This window comes from Pholis gunnellus (assembly GCF_910591455.1).
Source record: "Pholis gunnellus genome assembly, chromosome: 14".
Taxonomy (NCBI): Eukaryota; Metazoa; Chordata; class Actinopteri; order Perciformes; family Pholidae; genus Pholis; species Pholis gunnellus.
In genome coordinates this window covers 2,320,617-2,335,396 of record NC_136541.1, presented here as the reverse complement: position 1 = coordinate 2,335,396, position 14,780 = coordinate 2,320,617, and the positions used below count along the sequence as shown (strand labels likewise).

At 41.0% G+C, this 14,780-nt stretch overlaps 1 protein-coding gene across 2 annotated transcripts in view; it reads right to left on the bottom strand.

Moving 5' to 3' along the window:
• Nucleotides 1-14,780, bottom strand: part of esyt2a (extended synaptotagmin-like protein 2a) — a 35,717-nt gene that overhangs the window by 4,724 nt on the left and 16,213 nt on the right. The window contains exons 8-16 of one of the 2 annotated variants that reach the window (XM_079173906.1): nucleotides 11,444-11,499; nucleotides 7,657-7,777; nucleotides 7,247-7,423; nucleotides 7,044-7,126; nucleotides 6,628-6,676; nucleotides 6,274-6,363; nucleotides 6,084-6,179; nucleotides 2,601-2,663; nucleotides 392-466 (exon numbers count right to left, since the gene is read on the bottom strand). In XM_079173906.1, coding sequence (XP_079030032.1) covers nucleotides 392-466; nucleotides 2,601-2,663; nucleotides 6,084-6,179; nucleotides 6,274-6,363; nucleotides 6,628-6,676; nucleotides 7,044-7,126; nucleotides 7,247-7,423; nucleotides 7,657-7,777; nucleotides 11,444-11,499 — 810 coding nt within the window. The remainder of the gene's footprint in view (nucleotides 1-391; nucleotides 467-2,600; nucleotides 2,664-6,083; nucleotides 6,180-6,273; nucleotides 6,364-6,627; nucleotides 6,677-7,043; nucleotides 7,127-7,246; nucleotides 7,424-7,656; nucleotides 7,778-11,443; nucleotides 11,500-14,780) is intronic. The other variant, XM_079173907.1, reaches the window with a different exon arrangement.

The window sequence follows — 14,780 nt, the reverse complement described above, 5'->3', positions numbered from 1 at the left end:
CTTAGTTTTAATCGTCTCAAACATAAAGCTCATGTGTTTATGTGTTAATCTGCGGCTGAAGGATAAATATAAAGATTTCTGAAAATCTTCTTCTTCTTCTTCTTCTTCTTCTTCAGCGTGAGATGGAGTCACAATGTCGTTAGCCTAGCTTAGCATAAAGGCCTGAAGCTAGCAAGTGGAAAACGTTTTTTTTAAACGTTTGTGAAGCTCATGGATTAACAGATCTTATCTTTGAGTTAAATTCATAAACAAACGTGTTCGTATGATAAGTTGCGGTGTTATTACTCACATTATTGGTGTTAAATATTGTGTTTTTAAAGGGTTTGCAGCCTCATTTTGACACACAAAACAAGGTTTTACTGACTAAATCGTGATCGTGTTTTGGTCTCACCTTGCTCTCAAAGGACTTGTGTCCTACTGTGAACTGGACAAGTGGACTGGGATCGCTGGTCACCTTTTTACCAGACTGCAGAAGAAGAAAAACAGGTTTTAAAAATGGCTAACAAGGCTGACGACTGTTTCTTTTAGAGTACAGTTAGTAATAGATTCCTTTAAAAAAAGATGCAACGATGGAGGTATAAGGAGTCTTGATTTGGTCAAGATTTAGCTCTTATAGCATCTTTTTTTTACATAAAATATAACTAAACATTCCATTAATCACAAACACACATCTAACATGTTTAATATAGCAGGTAACATACCTATGCTGTATGTTTTGAGCATTCAAAATGTGCATTTTGAGCTCATACGATGTCATTTTTGGGGGCATGTGATATCACATCTTTACCACGACACCAAACTACTCGTCACATTTCAGCAGCTGATGGTGAAATGTGTAACGTTTAACGGGGAAGGAGTTAAGAGGGGAAGTTCATCACGTCAACGTCTCTATGGCCCCAAAACAGGAAGTCTGGAATACCTACCGGATGACTTCAGAATAAAAGATCAGTTTTAAAAGTATCTGAATCAAAAAAGTGTAAATGTAATTATGACAACAATGTTGTTATTTACAACACACATTGTTAGACATAGTTTTAGTAAACAAACACGATTAGTGGAGTTTGTTAATGATTTCACAATAAAAGTCAGGAAGTAAGTTCACTTCCAGTAACAGTTCAAGTGACAGCGCCCCCTGCTGAACCTTTATATTTCAAACTTAATCAAACTTTCTCCCAACACGGGTTCGTAGTCGTGTTTCCAACTGTAAACAGAGCTGTGAGGAAAGATGTAAAGGTTTGTTGGCGCCGTTGGCTGTTGAATAAGAAAGCTCATCTAATGAGTTTCTACGGTGTCTTCAAGTGCTTTTCACAATAAAAGCACCGACCAAATTACAAACATGGCATTTATTTCAAAAGTTTAGATCTTTTATTATCTCCGCCAGGAGGATCGTGCGATCGGTTGTGCTTGAGTGAGTGAGTGAGTGAGTGAGTGAGTGAGCACCTCTGTGTCTGCCCGCGGCTAATCTCTCATTCTGCTGCGGCAAACGTCATCATATTTTGGGTGGACAGTTACGGCTGCATGCTCAAGGAGCTCTCGTGGTTGCGGCAACTCACACTTTCTCAAAAACACCTTCTATTGCCTGTTTTATATTGCCAGTGACTGCCTGGTGATTCTTCAATCACTACTCTTAGCCGGCCCCCGTCTGGTGCTAACTGTGTTTGGCTAACGGCTAATGGAACTACCAAAACACTCACTCCTGAGTACACCGCTGCTACGTGGGCAGACATCTTGACGAGTTTCATTTTGGTTTTGGCAAGATTGTATGAAGCGTCTTATACAAAGACTAGATTCCATTACAGTCATTTAGCCGACGCTTTTATCCAAAGCGACTTACGATAAGTGTATTCAACATCGGTATTCAAGAGAACCACCAGTCACCAGGAGTCATAAGACGACCCGTCGGTTGCCTGCGTACAGCTCCGCTTGTTTTTGAGTTTGTAAGAAGTGTGTTCGGTATTCATTCAATCACACAACACAGCAGTGGTCGCTGCAGACACACCTGGCGGAGATCTGGACTCTGCTGACGGCACCTTTCTAAGTTAATATTTTGAATCAGTTTTGTGTAAAACTGTGTGAACTACAATTATACAGAACTGTTTAAAAAGGGCTCTATGGCAATACTACTTTAAACAAAAGTGTTGCCATAGGACCTAATTAACACTAAACTAACACAAATGTTGAACTACACTGAATCTCTGAGCCTACTTTCAACTACAGAGTTCACTCTATGGCCAAAGGTGGGCTGACACTTTTCGCATCGCTTTAGTATGCAATGGTATTTTAGTGAATACTGTGCTCTGTGTTGTGTTCTCTATTCTGTGTCTACGAGACAAAGCTATAGCTCCGTAACCAGATGGTTTGGTGAGGAAGAGCTCGACTGTTGTGCACCAGAGCCGATCACGAGTCAGAGCTAATCCCTGCAGAAACCGGATGAGTGGAGGCTGCTGTGTGATCATACATGCGTGTCCACATACTTTTGGCCAGACAGTGTAAACACCAGTTGAATGTGTGAGTAGATGAGCCTGTGTGCGTTGTGTGTTCCCGTGTTTCCCTCCTCGGTGTCGGAGCGATATGGGAGTGCTTCGTCACCGTGTCGTTACCTTGATGGCCTTACTGATCGAGGACTTCCTCAGCCCCGACTGGTTGAACTCTAACGGATTGCGCTTTGATTTTCCCCCAGGGAAAAGGCAGGAGAGATCAAACAACACAAACACACACACACCAGTAGGTTATTAGGGAGAAGGGGGGGGGGGGGCATGCAGGGAGGGGAGGAAGAGGTGGATGAGGAGAAAGACAAGAACACACCAGGACCGCCAGCATCACCAAACAATGGGACACGATGAGACAGACAGACAACATGGATGATCACATGGTTAATGTCATTCCCCGATTAAAACCTGGACATGAGGAGACAACTAGAGTCCAACCAACACTGGAGCCATGAAAGCCAGACTTACAGCACGTTATAGCAATGATTGCAAACTTTGTTATTTAAATTAACGTGTTTTTGTTGATCGTCTCTTGAAAAGTTTTCCAGTTAAGCAATAAATTTGAAGACAAGAGTACATTTAAAAAACTGGAAATTTAATTATTGTAAATATCAAAAATGTAAAGAATGCAAAACATTTATAATAATAAACAAATCTCTGCCAATAACATGTATATGTGGATACATAATCTCTGCTGTGAACGTGTTGGCTGGACTCTATAGTTAAAATAGCATTAGATGGAAGTCATGGATTCATTGAAATGAAGAGATGAATGAAGATCAGAGGACAGGATTCATTCTGATCATTCTGACGTTAATATATTAATATGAAACACAGTGATGTTAAAACCAAACAGGACAATGAATTGGTGATGAAACCATGTTGTGTTTCACAGATTGCAGCAACATAAAGACTCCGTAGATTATTACCTCTGGTGTCGGACTAACGTGGACGCAGGTACGAACGCTAAGTCAATGTGTGCTGATGAAAAGACAAGCGGTACATAAAACCTGGTCCTTTTTTAAAAAGTGAATAATTATCATTAAACTGTACCAAACGTCGTCGTGTCTTCCCTGCTGTTCAGCTCTGATCCCACACGGATAAACGTCAGATCAGTGACGGGATCAGAGCTGAGACTTCTAAGGAACACACAGCGGTGAAGTGTGGCGCGCTGCAACGCAACATCAACATCAACCAGACGGTAGACGGGCCGGTTTAAAGGGACAGTTCACCCAAAAATCTAAAACACAGGTTTTTCTTTCCTGTCGGGCTGTTAATCAACTTAGATGTATTCTTGCTGTCAGTTGCTAAATAACTAAATAGCAGTATAGGTAAGTGGGAACATATTAGCTTTTGAGTTTCTCTAAATGTATTTAGAATATTATATTACAAAAATGGAATTTAAAAACAAAACCTGGAACAATATCTTCATATTTTGTTGTTTTATGTACTGAATTAGTTTGCTTGCGATTATATAAAATGGTGAAATTTGCTCTTACTTAAGCAGAATAAAGTATTATAAACAACAATACATGTAACATGTTTTCTCATCGGAGTAAAATTCACATTCTCTTTGAATAAGAACTAAAATATGAAGCGTTTTCATGAACTGAAACATTTATAAAATAAGGATGAAGTTCAGTAAACGTCTCAGCACCGAGACAAACGGACTAAGTGAACTCTGGTGTTTTTGTGTTTAATAATAAAAACCATGAAGCAGAAGTGATTGTTTCGCCCTTTTAAACCGCTCTGCTCTGCTGAACTGTAATCTGTGTTGAGGCAGAAAAACATCAACACAACTTCTGTCTTATCAGAACACCCACCCGTCTGATGAGAGTAGATCAGTGAAGAACAGAGGAAGGATGCTTCTGATCAAACATAAAACTTTCTGTCGCGTTCCTCCGCTTTGGAACCAGTCAAAACTCCAACAAATAACAAAACATGATATTAATGAATTCTCATGCGCTAGTCGTGATTCATGCTCATCAGGCAAACTGCTCAAACCGTTGCTTTTTAAAAAAGACAAACCAAACGCAAGCAAGCGTAACAAAGAGGACCTGGAGCCGAACGGACTCTAGGATGCAGGAAACAGCCAGCGGACTCACAAACAAGGTCCGATAGAGAGAGGCGGTGTTCTCGCAGAACACCAGGCCCGCCGCCCGCCTCTCCTTTAAGTAGCCGGAGCCCAAGTTCCCCTCGAAGACGCTCTTCAGAGGGGAGGGAGGAGGTGAGGAAGAAGAAGAGGAGGAGGAGGAGGCTGAGAAGAGGAAGGTGAGGCCTGCACTGCAGAGTTCAGACACTAACAGATGAGAGCTCTTTATGGTGGAAGTAGACTTAAAGGTGCCGTGAAAGTTCAGCTACCAGAATCACTTTCAACGAGTTCATCGCAAATACTTTTCCCCCCAAAACCAAACTCTGCAACATGTTCCGTTATATTTAAACACTCTGAGCCACCTGGTTTAATAAAACCAACCGAGCCTCATGAAACGTGTCTCAGTGTGCAGAGGAGTCACGTTACTTCTTCAGCACCGACGTCTCTGCAACTGTTGGACTACGGAGTCTGGATTCGTGAAGACGAACAGATCATATTAGTTTAAGAGAAAATAAAGTGAAATCAGTAACTTGGTCTGCAGAAATATCTTGTAAAGTTAAGAGACGTTTGATGAGAGAATACGAGAGCAAAACTAAACGTACGGCCACGAATTCAACGACAACTGTCGACGCTGGAAAAAAGTCTCATCTGTTAGAATCTGTTGTAATTAAATAAAAGACGACGTTCATAATCTAACGAATTGGCTTTTGGATATATATATATTATATATATATATATATATATATATACACACAAAAACATAGTAATTAACAGAAGATTTTGCATCGTATAATAACAATGTTGGCGTATTTATGGTTATTTAATAAAGCTGAAGTGCAAAACTTAAAGCCAGAAGAACGCGCACACAAAAACATATTTTTATATTATATATATATATATATATATATATTTGTATTTGTCTTATTATTCTAAGTCTTCTCTCTACTGCACCTTTAAGATGAGAAGGTTGAAGAACAGAAAAGAAGTTCAGAGGAGAAGATGAAGGACTGAGGTGAACACAGCTGTTCCAAAGAATGTTTGTTTTAAACAACCTGGTGCACCAGACGGGTGGGACACCAAGACAAAGCTCCTTAAAATACAGTGCTGACCACACAACGACAACGGCAACAAACGACAGCTCCAATTCAGGCAAGAAAAATAGAAAAATATTATTATATTAAAAAATTAAAATATTATATATATTATATTATATATATATATATATATATATATATATATATTTATTATATATTAAAAATTATATTTCATTTTTTCCCCATTTCTTTCATGAAATCTTTTTATTTGATATTTTTATATATTATAAATAAATAAAATAGGAGAAAATGCATCAACAGTTTTCCTTTTCCTGTCTCATAATTCAGCCTTTTTCTTCAGCTGTGCTCAGTAAATATCTGTATCCGTTGTATCTGTTGACTCTCAGAGTGAACCGGGAATCATTACAGCAGAAGTGCATTCTGGGACGTTGGAGCAGAGCGACTTACCGGCAGGTTTCTGGCTGAATCCAGGAAGACGACGAGCAGCGCGGAGGACAGGCCGTCGTTGGCTTGACCCCGGTCGGCTTTGATGCTCGTCAGAGCCTGAGAGGACGGGAAGACGGATGCTGCTGAGTTCGATGCTGAGTTCAAGCTGCTTATTTTATTAAATGGTATTAATCAGGCAGCGGTTCTGTACCTGGTCCAGCTTCTCAGGTGTGTGCAGCAGAGACAACCACTCCAGCTTGAGGTGCAGCTTCCCTGTAGCCACATCCTCGACCACGAACCACTGCAACGAGGAAACGCTCCCGGTTAATATCCTCACTGAAGTATTTATAGTTTTACTATTTTATTCCTTTCATGTCTGTAAATCTCTCCCGTCATCAGGATTTAAGTTTCATTCACTACGGCTTACATTTCACTATTTCTCTCACTATTTTTCGTATTTTAAAACTAAATACTGTATTTCATATATTTGTATAGAATGTGAGGAATATTCCTCAAGAAGAAACCGAGACGTTGCTGTGAAATGTATTATGCTGAATATGATTACCTCATCGACCTTCTGTTCCTTCTCGAGCTCCGCCACGTCGATCTCCAGGCTGGAAAAATAAATTTAAAAAGTCACAAACAAACAAAACTTTTCCCTGAAAGCGAAGCGGACCAAAGTAACTTCTTTAAATGTTTGGTTTTGTCCGAGCGACAGTCCAAAAACTAAATATATTAAACTTCTAATCTTCATATTTTAGGAGCGTGAGGAAAAAGGATTATTTGCCTTTTTGGTGGATGTATGAACCGAACGATTATCAACGTATAGATTATTTTAGTAATCGTTCATAAGCACTGAGGACCTCTGTGGAGGAGATACCTTCATCTTTAAACTCACATTAAATATTCCATAAGAAATGTCGTGTTTGTCTGAGGCTCTGGCAATAAGTTGGAGGTTCATCATTTAAACAGAGGCTGTACCTTCCCAGGAAGTCGTCTTTATCAGTGTCTTCATCAAACAGCTCAATGTCCAGATTCTTAGCTGTGTTATCGTAGATCAAGGCCTGAAAGAAACACAAATAAACACATTCATGTGAGCTCCACACACACACACACACTGCTGTTTAAAGTGCTGCCACTTTACTGTTAACTTGAAATAAAAAGATACGATGTATCGCTCTCACCTCGTACACCTCGTTCCATTTGGGGTGGACGGTCTCGTGGATGACTTTGCTCTGGAAGACCTGGTTCCCGATCCTGATGAACCCGTACGGGTCCGACTTGCCTTTGATGAGTCCTCCGAGGAACTTGTCTTTGCCCAGCAGGTCCTGGGCCTCGATGAAGTGGATCCTCAGGACGCCCTGAGGACACAGACCACAAACAGAGAGTGAGAGACGAGGCTGGATCAGAACGAGGACGGAGGAAAAGAAACAGGCCCTCTCCGAAATCAGTTTAAATGTTTGGGGTGTGTGTGTGTGTGTGTGTGTATGTGTGTGTGTGTGTGTGTGTGTGTGTGTGTGTGTGTGTGTGTGTGTGTGTGTGTGTGTGTGTGTGTGTGTGTGTGTGTGTGTGTGTGTGTGTGTGTGTGTCTCACCTTGGGCATGGGGAAGCGGAGCTGGGCCAGCTGGCTCTCCTGGACCAGAGGGATGGTGATGCGGTTGGGGAGGACCATCTGACTGGAGATGATGTCCTGGACGATGTTGTCAAACAAACCACTGAGAAGGATGGACGGAGGAAGAGGAGGAGGGAGAGAGGAAGGAGAACACGTTATAAGAGGATAATAATAATAATGAAACACTTAAAAATAACAGCATTAATATTATAGGCTGCCTTTAAAATAACTACACATTAAGAGCCAGAGAAGACGACAATAGAATTGTTCTACCACCTTTGGCTTTCAATCAACCACTATTGACAGAAAGCATTTAATCTCACTCTATATATATATATATATATATATATATATATATATATATAAATATATATACATGGTTCACTTTTTGAAATTGACCTTTAGTCTGGTTTAGAACATGGAGAAAAGACATACTTCAGCCTCTTGTGGCCCAAATGAGTATTACAACAACAACACTTTGTTCCAGCTGTTTCTAGTGATGGCAAAAATAAATAACTAGAGAAAGTTAATGAACCGGTTCTTAACACATGAGAGATGGTTTTAAACAAAGCTAACAGACTTATTTACCATACATGACAACAGAAACACAGAAGAGATTTGAGGACGTCCTGTAAAAATCATGAACATTTTTCACTGTTTTCAGACATTTCATATGAAATGGTGTTCGTTGCAGCTATTTTCTTTACGTTATGATGAAATCTGACCACAGTGGTGGATTATTTAGAGTAATAGGGGACAGGAAATAGATGATGAATTCATGAGCAATAGAAAATAAAATTAATGTTCACTTCTATTGAGGGAAAGGAAGAAATCTCACCGGCGTATATATTTAAAATCGGGGCAAATGCATGTCTAGATATATATATATATATATATTTGTTTCAGTTTGATTTGGGTGAACTGACCCTTTAAGAAAATAGTTTTTAGGGCCTTTAAATAAAAACATATGTCTGAACAATTAGAGAGAATAAACTGAAACATAATAACATATATATATATGAGTGTCCTTGTTTATTCAGTGTGTACATGATGCACTACGCATTATAAAACACTCCTCTGTTGTTCCCCCTCGCGTCCTCTAGAGGGCAGCAGCCACCTGCTTTAAAACACAGCTGCACGGCTTCACTGCAGAGAGAAATTCCCGAATAGAATTTCTCGCCAATGCAAAGTTGAGTTAAGCTGCTTCCCGGCCTGCTGACTCATGAAACACTCAAATCGGGTGAGCTCATGTTTTCCTGCTGAAAAAGTGAGGGCCCTCACACAGGAAGAGAGAGAGAGGAGGGTGGGGCGAGACACACACACACACACACACACACACACACAGACACACTGTGGTGTTTTCACACAAACCCGTCGAACAAGGAAAGCCACATTTCACAGGGCGGAGTCTTTTGGAAACCACAGTGAGTCTGTGTCTGCTCAAAAACAAACAGTAACAGGTCGATAGGAGGAGCAGAGTTAGAGCTGAAACAAAGCATTGTGCAGGACGAGAGGCTCACTGACTAAAGAATGCGTTTCACACACTTCACACCCTAGATCATCTTTTTAGGATTAAAGATAACGGACGAAAGTACAAAACCAAAAAACAAAAGAAATCGATCAAAAGTCAGATTCTAAAGACACATGACGCAGCTTCAGGTTATCTACAACAACTGCTGGATGGATTGGTATGACATTTTGTACAGACATTCGTGGTCCCCAGATGATGAACCCTAAAGACTTTTTGTGTGTGTGTGTGTGTGTGTGTGTGTGTGTGTGTGTGTGTGTGTGTGTGTGTGTGTGTGTGTGTGTGTGTGTGTGTGTGTGTGTGTGTGTGTGTGTGTGTGTGGGGGGGGCTTCTACCTTTTCCTCTAGCACCGCCGTGAGATTCACATTCGTAGTTTTCAGTTAAACAACCATTAAAGCCGTTCATTTGCTGCACACGTTCATGCTCCCCTCAGGATGAACCGTAACATTTTTTGGCCATCCCTTCACTTTCCATTTAACGCCATCGTCAGGTCATCGTTTAATTTCTCTACTACTCTGGGATTTGATCAAATACCTACACATCTTGAGCCTCAGCTGTAGTTTGTTTTAAGCGCTAGTTAGCAACTGTTAGCACGCCGTGAACCTTGTTACACATCATCAGCGTCTTTTTTTCACGGCGACGTCACTGTAGCAGATTTGTTTTGTTTGTGTCTGTCCATCCTAAATGTTATATTTCGGACAGACACGATCAAAACAAAGACATAAACGGCCATTTGTGAGAGCAGATCGGCCTTTTTATCCCCCGACGCCTCATGTCGCATCGCTCTAACGTTACACGCTCATTCATACAAAAGTATGAAGCTGACGTCCTCCGTTTGTTGCTCATGTTGGAAAAACGATGTAAAACGAATAAATAGCAGCCCAAATAGAGGATAAAAAGCAAAGGGGCGATGCTAGTTTATCATATAACGGTGGTGAGAGTGATGATATCTCCAGATATTGGGATGTACAGTGAATTAGCTATTTTTCTGTATTGTTGCTGCGGCGTCGTCGTCTTCTTGATGCAGAACTAAAAGTTCTGTCTAGAAAATGTTTCTTTCATCACGTCACAGCGGCTCTCCTTTTCATAATCACGTTACTATAAATACCGACGCTCAGTGGGGACAAATAAAGGCCGTAATCCGTCCTGTGATCCGGCGGTTAAAGTCATGTTTTCAGCAGCAGAGCCCGATGGACCACCGGGAACGTCTCTCTCCACAAAATAAAGCACCGGCTTCATTCTGTCACTAAACCCAACATGAAGGTCCTTCTTCTTCTTCTTCTTCTTCTTCTGCTGCTGCTGCTGCTGCTGATCGCTCCAAAGCTCTGAGTACTCGGCATGTTTTTGTTTTTTCCTCCCGTTCGATTGTGATATTTTCAGACGAGGACTAAAAAGACAGCGTTCCTCTTTGACCTGCTGAAGTACAACAGTAGTTCAAAGAATACCAGGTTTAAATATCAGCGTGTGTTTCTATCTATTACTGTATCTTTGTGCAAATACGTTCCAGTGGACACGGCGGACTAGTAACAAAGTTAATGGATTTTTCACAATTTTTGGGGGAAAAAACCCTCAAAAAAAACAAGTGGTGACAAGCTCTCGCTCCAGGTGAGAGAACGTGGCTCCATTCCATGCTCGTCTGTCCTGGAGGCCGTTTTTAAAGTCGAAAATCTATTTTCAGTTTTAAAAGCGTTTACTTTTGTGATATCGAAGAGCTTCACGAAGAGAGATAAATACTTGTTGAGCAAAAAAATGTATCACTTTTGTTTATCCGTGTTCTTTAAAAGATAATTATTTAATAATAAAGAACTAATGACAACAAAACCAAAATACTTTTGGTTTAAGAAGAAAGTAATGAATTAATAATAAAGTAATGAATTCTCTGTTTTCCTATGAGGATTGATTTTTATATCAAATGAAACTTCACTTCTACCAACGAGACAGAAACTATAAAACACATGTCATGCTGGTAACACTATGAAGTCTCTCTGAGCATCATTTGAATGAAGAATTTGAATTGATCCGATCTGAACTCATAATGTGACCAACGTTTGCATCGAGTTCAGTTGCAACATATCGACGCTGTCATCTGGTCTAATATGAGGCCGAAGTACACGGTGATCCAAACACAGGACGTACACTGTCCACACGGAGACACAACAGAGACAGTTAGGACATCATGTCTCTGTTAGACACACACACACACACACACACACACACACATTTCACAACACAGTCACTTACTTGACACCAGGAATGTCCAGCATGTTTGTGAGTCCCGTCCAATTGATGTCCAGGAACTGAAAGCGAGAGAAGAAATATGATTTTTAATAAAAGACGGGCGAGGCTCACGGGTCAAACGATCTACGGTCAGCTGGCCCCGATAATAACGAGCAGACGTGACTTTGGCTCACATGACAGACTAGTCGTTAAGGAGACAATCAGCTGCACTGAACACACATTTCATGCAGCAACATTGCAAAAAGGTTTCTGATGAAAATGTGTGAAAGATTCACAGAGACTCTCAGATAATGTGTCATTCTGACGGTGCACGTTTGTATTATTAGTATTCTTATAATAAACGTAACGAGCAAACTCGACAATAAAATCAAAGTGTTTTTATGGAACGATCTCTGAAACTAAACTCGCTTGGCGCTTCTTCTTCTACACTTCTACACATTATCAGCTCCTCGCTGACGTCGGCATGAGTCAGCAGAGCCGAGGAGCTCGACTCTTTAATTCAATCGAGCCGACAAATCAATGGAGCCGGGCAGATTGGGTTAGCCTTCGTACAAAACAGGAAGTATGTGGAAATGACATTACATTAACAAATAAACAGCTGTTAGAGGCCTCGGTAGATCAGGAGGGAAGTCAACAGAGGAAACTAAATGTGTAAAAACATCTCTCATCAACGACAGAATCCAACGTTACGCAGAGAAATCCACAGTTAATGAAAAACAAGCGAGACGGACAGAAAACAGCAATAACTGCAGTAAAAAGCATTTCCCTAGTGTTGCTTTAGATGAATGTAGCTGAGATGGATTCATTTTTCATGAAGAGAAAACTCTTTAAAGACAGTTAGAGGTTTTCTAAAGGGACTCTGGTGCTCAGAGACACTACCACTTATGTCCACAGGGGGCGCCAAAGACATGAAAACGCTTCTCGTAGTAACTTCACGTTTTCTTACTAAAGAATTGAGACCAAGTTAAGATATGTAATACACAGAGCATTTAACGGGTTAAAAATAAACGTATCAGTCCTTTGAAATGTCTCCTTATACGCAGAGATAATAACAATAATAATATATTTTCTTTTAACAACAGAATTCTAAAAACATTAAGACGCTTTAAATGACAAATTATGTTAAAACTAAAGCAAGAAAACTAAAAACACAATAAAAGCAAAGACAGAGGGACCTAAAAACCTAATATATCTGCAGTGAACCACTGTGGGCAAATACAGAGTTTAGTTAAAAAAACATTTAATTGATATCGATCTGTCCAAATCTAAAATTCACAACGTACCAGCGCTCCAGTGATGAGGTTTAATAAAGTGCTGAAACCTCATCAGTGAATAAACGCTTGTTGTCGTGTTCATGAGCACATAATGGAGCGTGAGCATTTTATTTGGTGTCTTTATTATAAATTGTGGATAAAGTTAAAAGATGTTTGCAGGAATAAAATACTGCAACTACAACCGGAGGAGGAGGAGGAGGAGGAGTCTGTTGGCTTGTCGCACAAATAAAGCAGTTTGTGACCAAGTTTGCTGTTGAATTAATTAGAGGATTATCTGTTAGTTCTCCTTTTTCAACGACTTTATATTTCTGTATTTGACTCTAGTGTGTGTGTGTGTGTGTGTGTGCATAACCTGGTGGCATGTCTGGAAGGAGAAGAAAGAAAGAACAGACGGATCATCACAACCCCATGAATTAGATTGTGATGAGCTCTATAAAGACCAGACTTTCACCATTTCAGTTATTCAAGATAAACTGCTGATTCTGACCTTTCAGACCCTCCGGCTGAGCCGCTCAGTGCAGACAGAGCGTTACGAGGAGACGTAATGATAACCTTTACGGGAGGTGCTGCACACACTAGAATGCATTAGTTGGCATCGCAACAGAAACGACGAGCAAATCGTCAGTTTGCTTCACGATGATGAAACCAGGCTCTGCAGGCAGCAACACGTTCTCCCCACGGTCTCATATTGCGAGTGGAGGAGCTTTAACCTGCTGTTCTAACCCAGTTAACGAGGCTCAAACGCTTCAGTGTCAGAACACCGGGTTACCTGAGGAGCCGCACTAGGGAAGAGGAAGTCACACATTTAACATTCCGCCGGCCAGGAACCTCCAAACTGTCAGTGCAGTGATGAAGCTGAATCCCAGCACACAGAGCGGACACACCCTCATACTCACAGAGTGTTGTATTACCAGTTACCACTGCTGCTAAAAGTAGCAGCAATACAGGAAGCAGTGACTAGTAGAGGGAGTAGTAGTATATATGAATGTAGATGGATGGATGGATAGAAGGATTAAAGGACAGATGGAAGGATAGAAGGATACATAGAAGGATGGATAGATGTAACAAACAATGGCGCCAAGCATGTGAAGATTTGATGTCTTACATGATAACAAATTTAATATTTTTAGGGTTTGGTGTGTTGTTCAGCTTCTGGCGGGCAACCAAAATGATTTCTCGGGTTTGCAAATTGTTGTAAACATCTGGAATAAATGTAATCAACGACTCAACAACAATATAACAAAGGTCAAGACATTTTTACAGTTTCAAAATATACCTTTAATCTCATTTGATGTTAAGAAATAGGTCAATCCAAGCTGATTAAAAAACAACCTAACCCCACAATGACACATCCTGACAGGAGACTCGTTACATCACACGTCAAACAGCAGCAGCAGCTAAAGAAGCGCTGGCAGCTGCTTTAGCATCAGTAGCATCAAAGCCGGCTGTGAACGTGTAACTAACAGCAGTCGTAACAGCAGCAGCAGCTGTTGTACCATAAATAATCCTGACAGAAGTATATAAGGAGCACAGGTCAAAGTATAAGGAGCGTAAGGAGTACAGTTTGAAGTATAAGGAGTATAAGGAGCACAGTATACGTTCACGTTCGCGTGTGTTCAGCACATTTAAAGTGGGTGCATGTCTCTCTGCGGCCTAGTTGGCGCTCTAGACTAGACCACGGTGGACCACAATGCCGTGCTGCCGGGCTGGCACAGGAAGAGCATGAAGGCCGCGTGGTGGAGAACATTTCACAGAACTACTCGAGGAAACAATGACGACTGTCACTAAGAGAGAGAAAACAAACGGCACATAATAACGCTTTCAACTTGCAACACACACAATGTGTCGTCCTGAGGTTCTCTGAAGGGTGTGGTTATGTTTGTACCCAGCATGCCGTGGGGCTGTATAACAGTACAGCTCAAATATTCGGACTTGGCGTAGGGACCGGAGGGTCGCCGGCTGAAGTCAAGTTCACGAGTGAAGTTCCTGAGCGTGGTGTGTAGAACGCCAGATGGCCTTCTGGGCTTTAAACTGTACAGACAACCATACGCGTGTCATCTGATGAC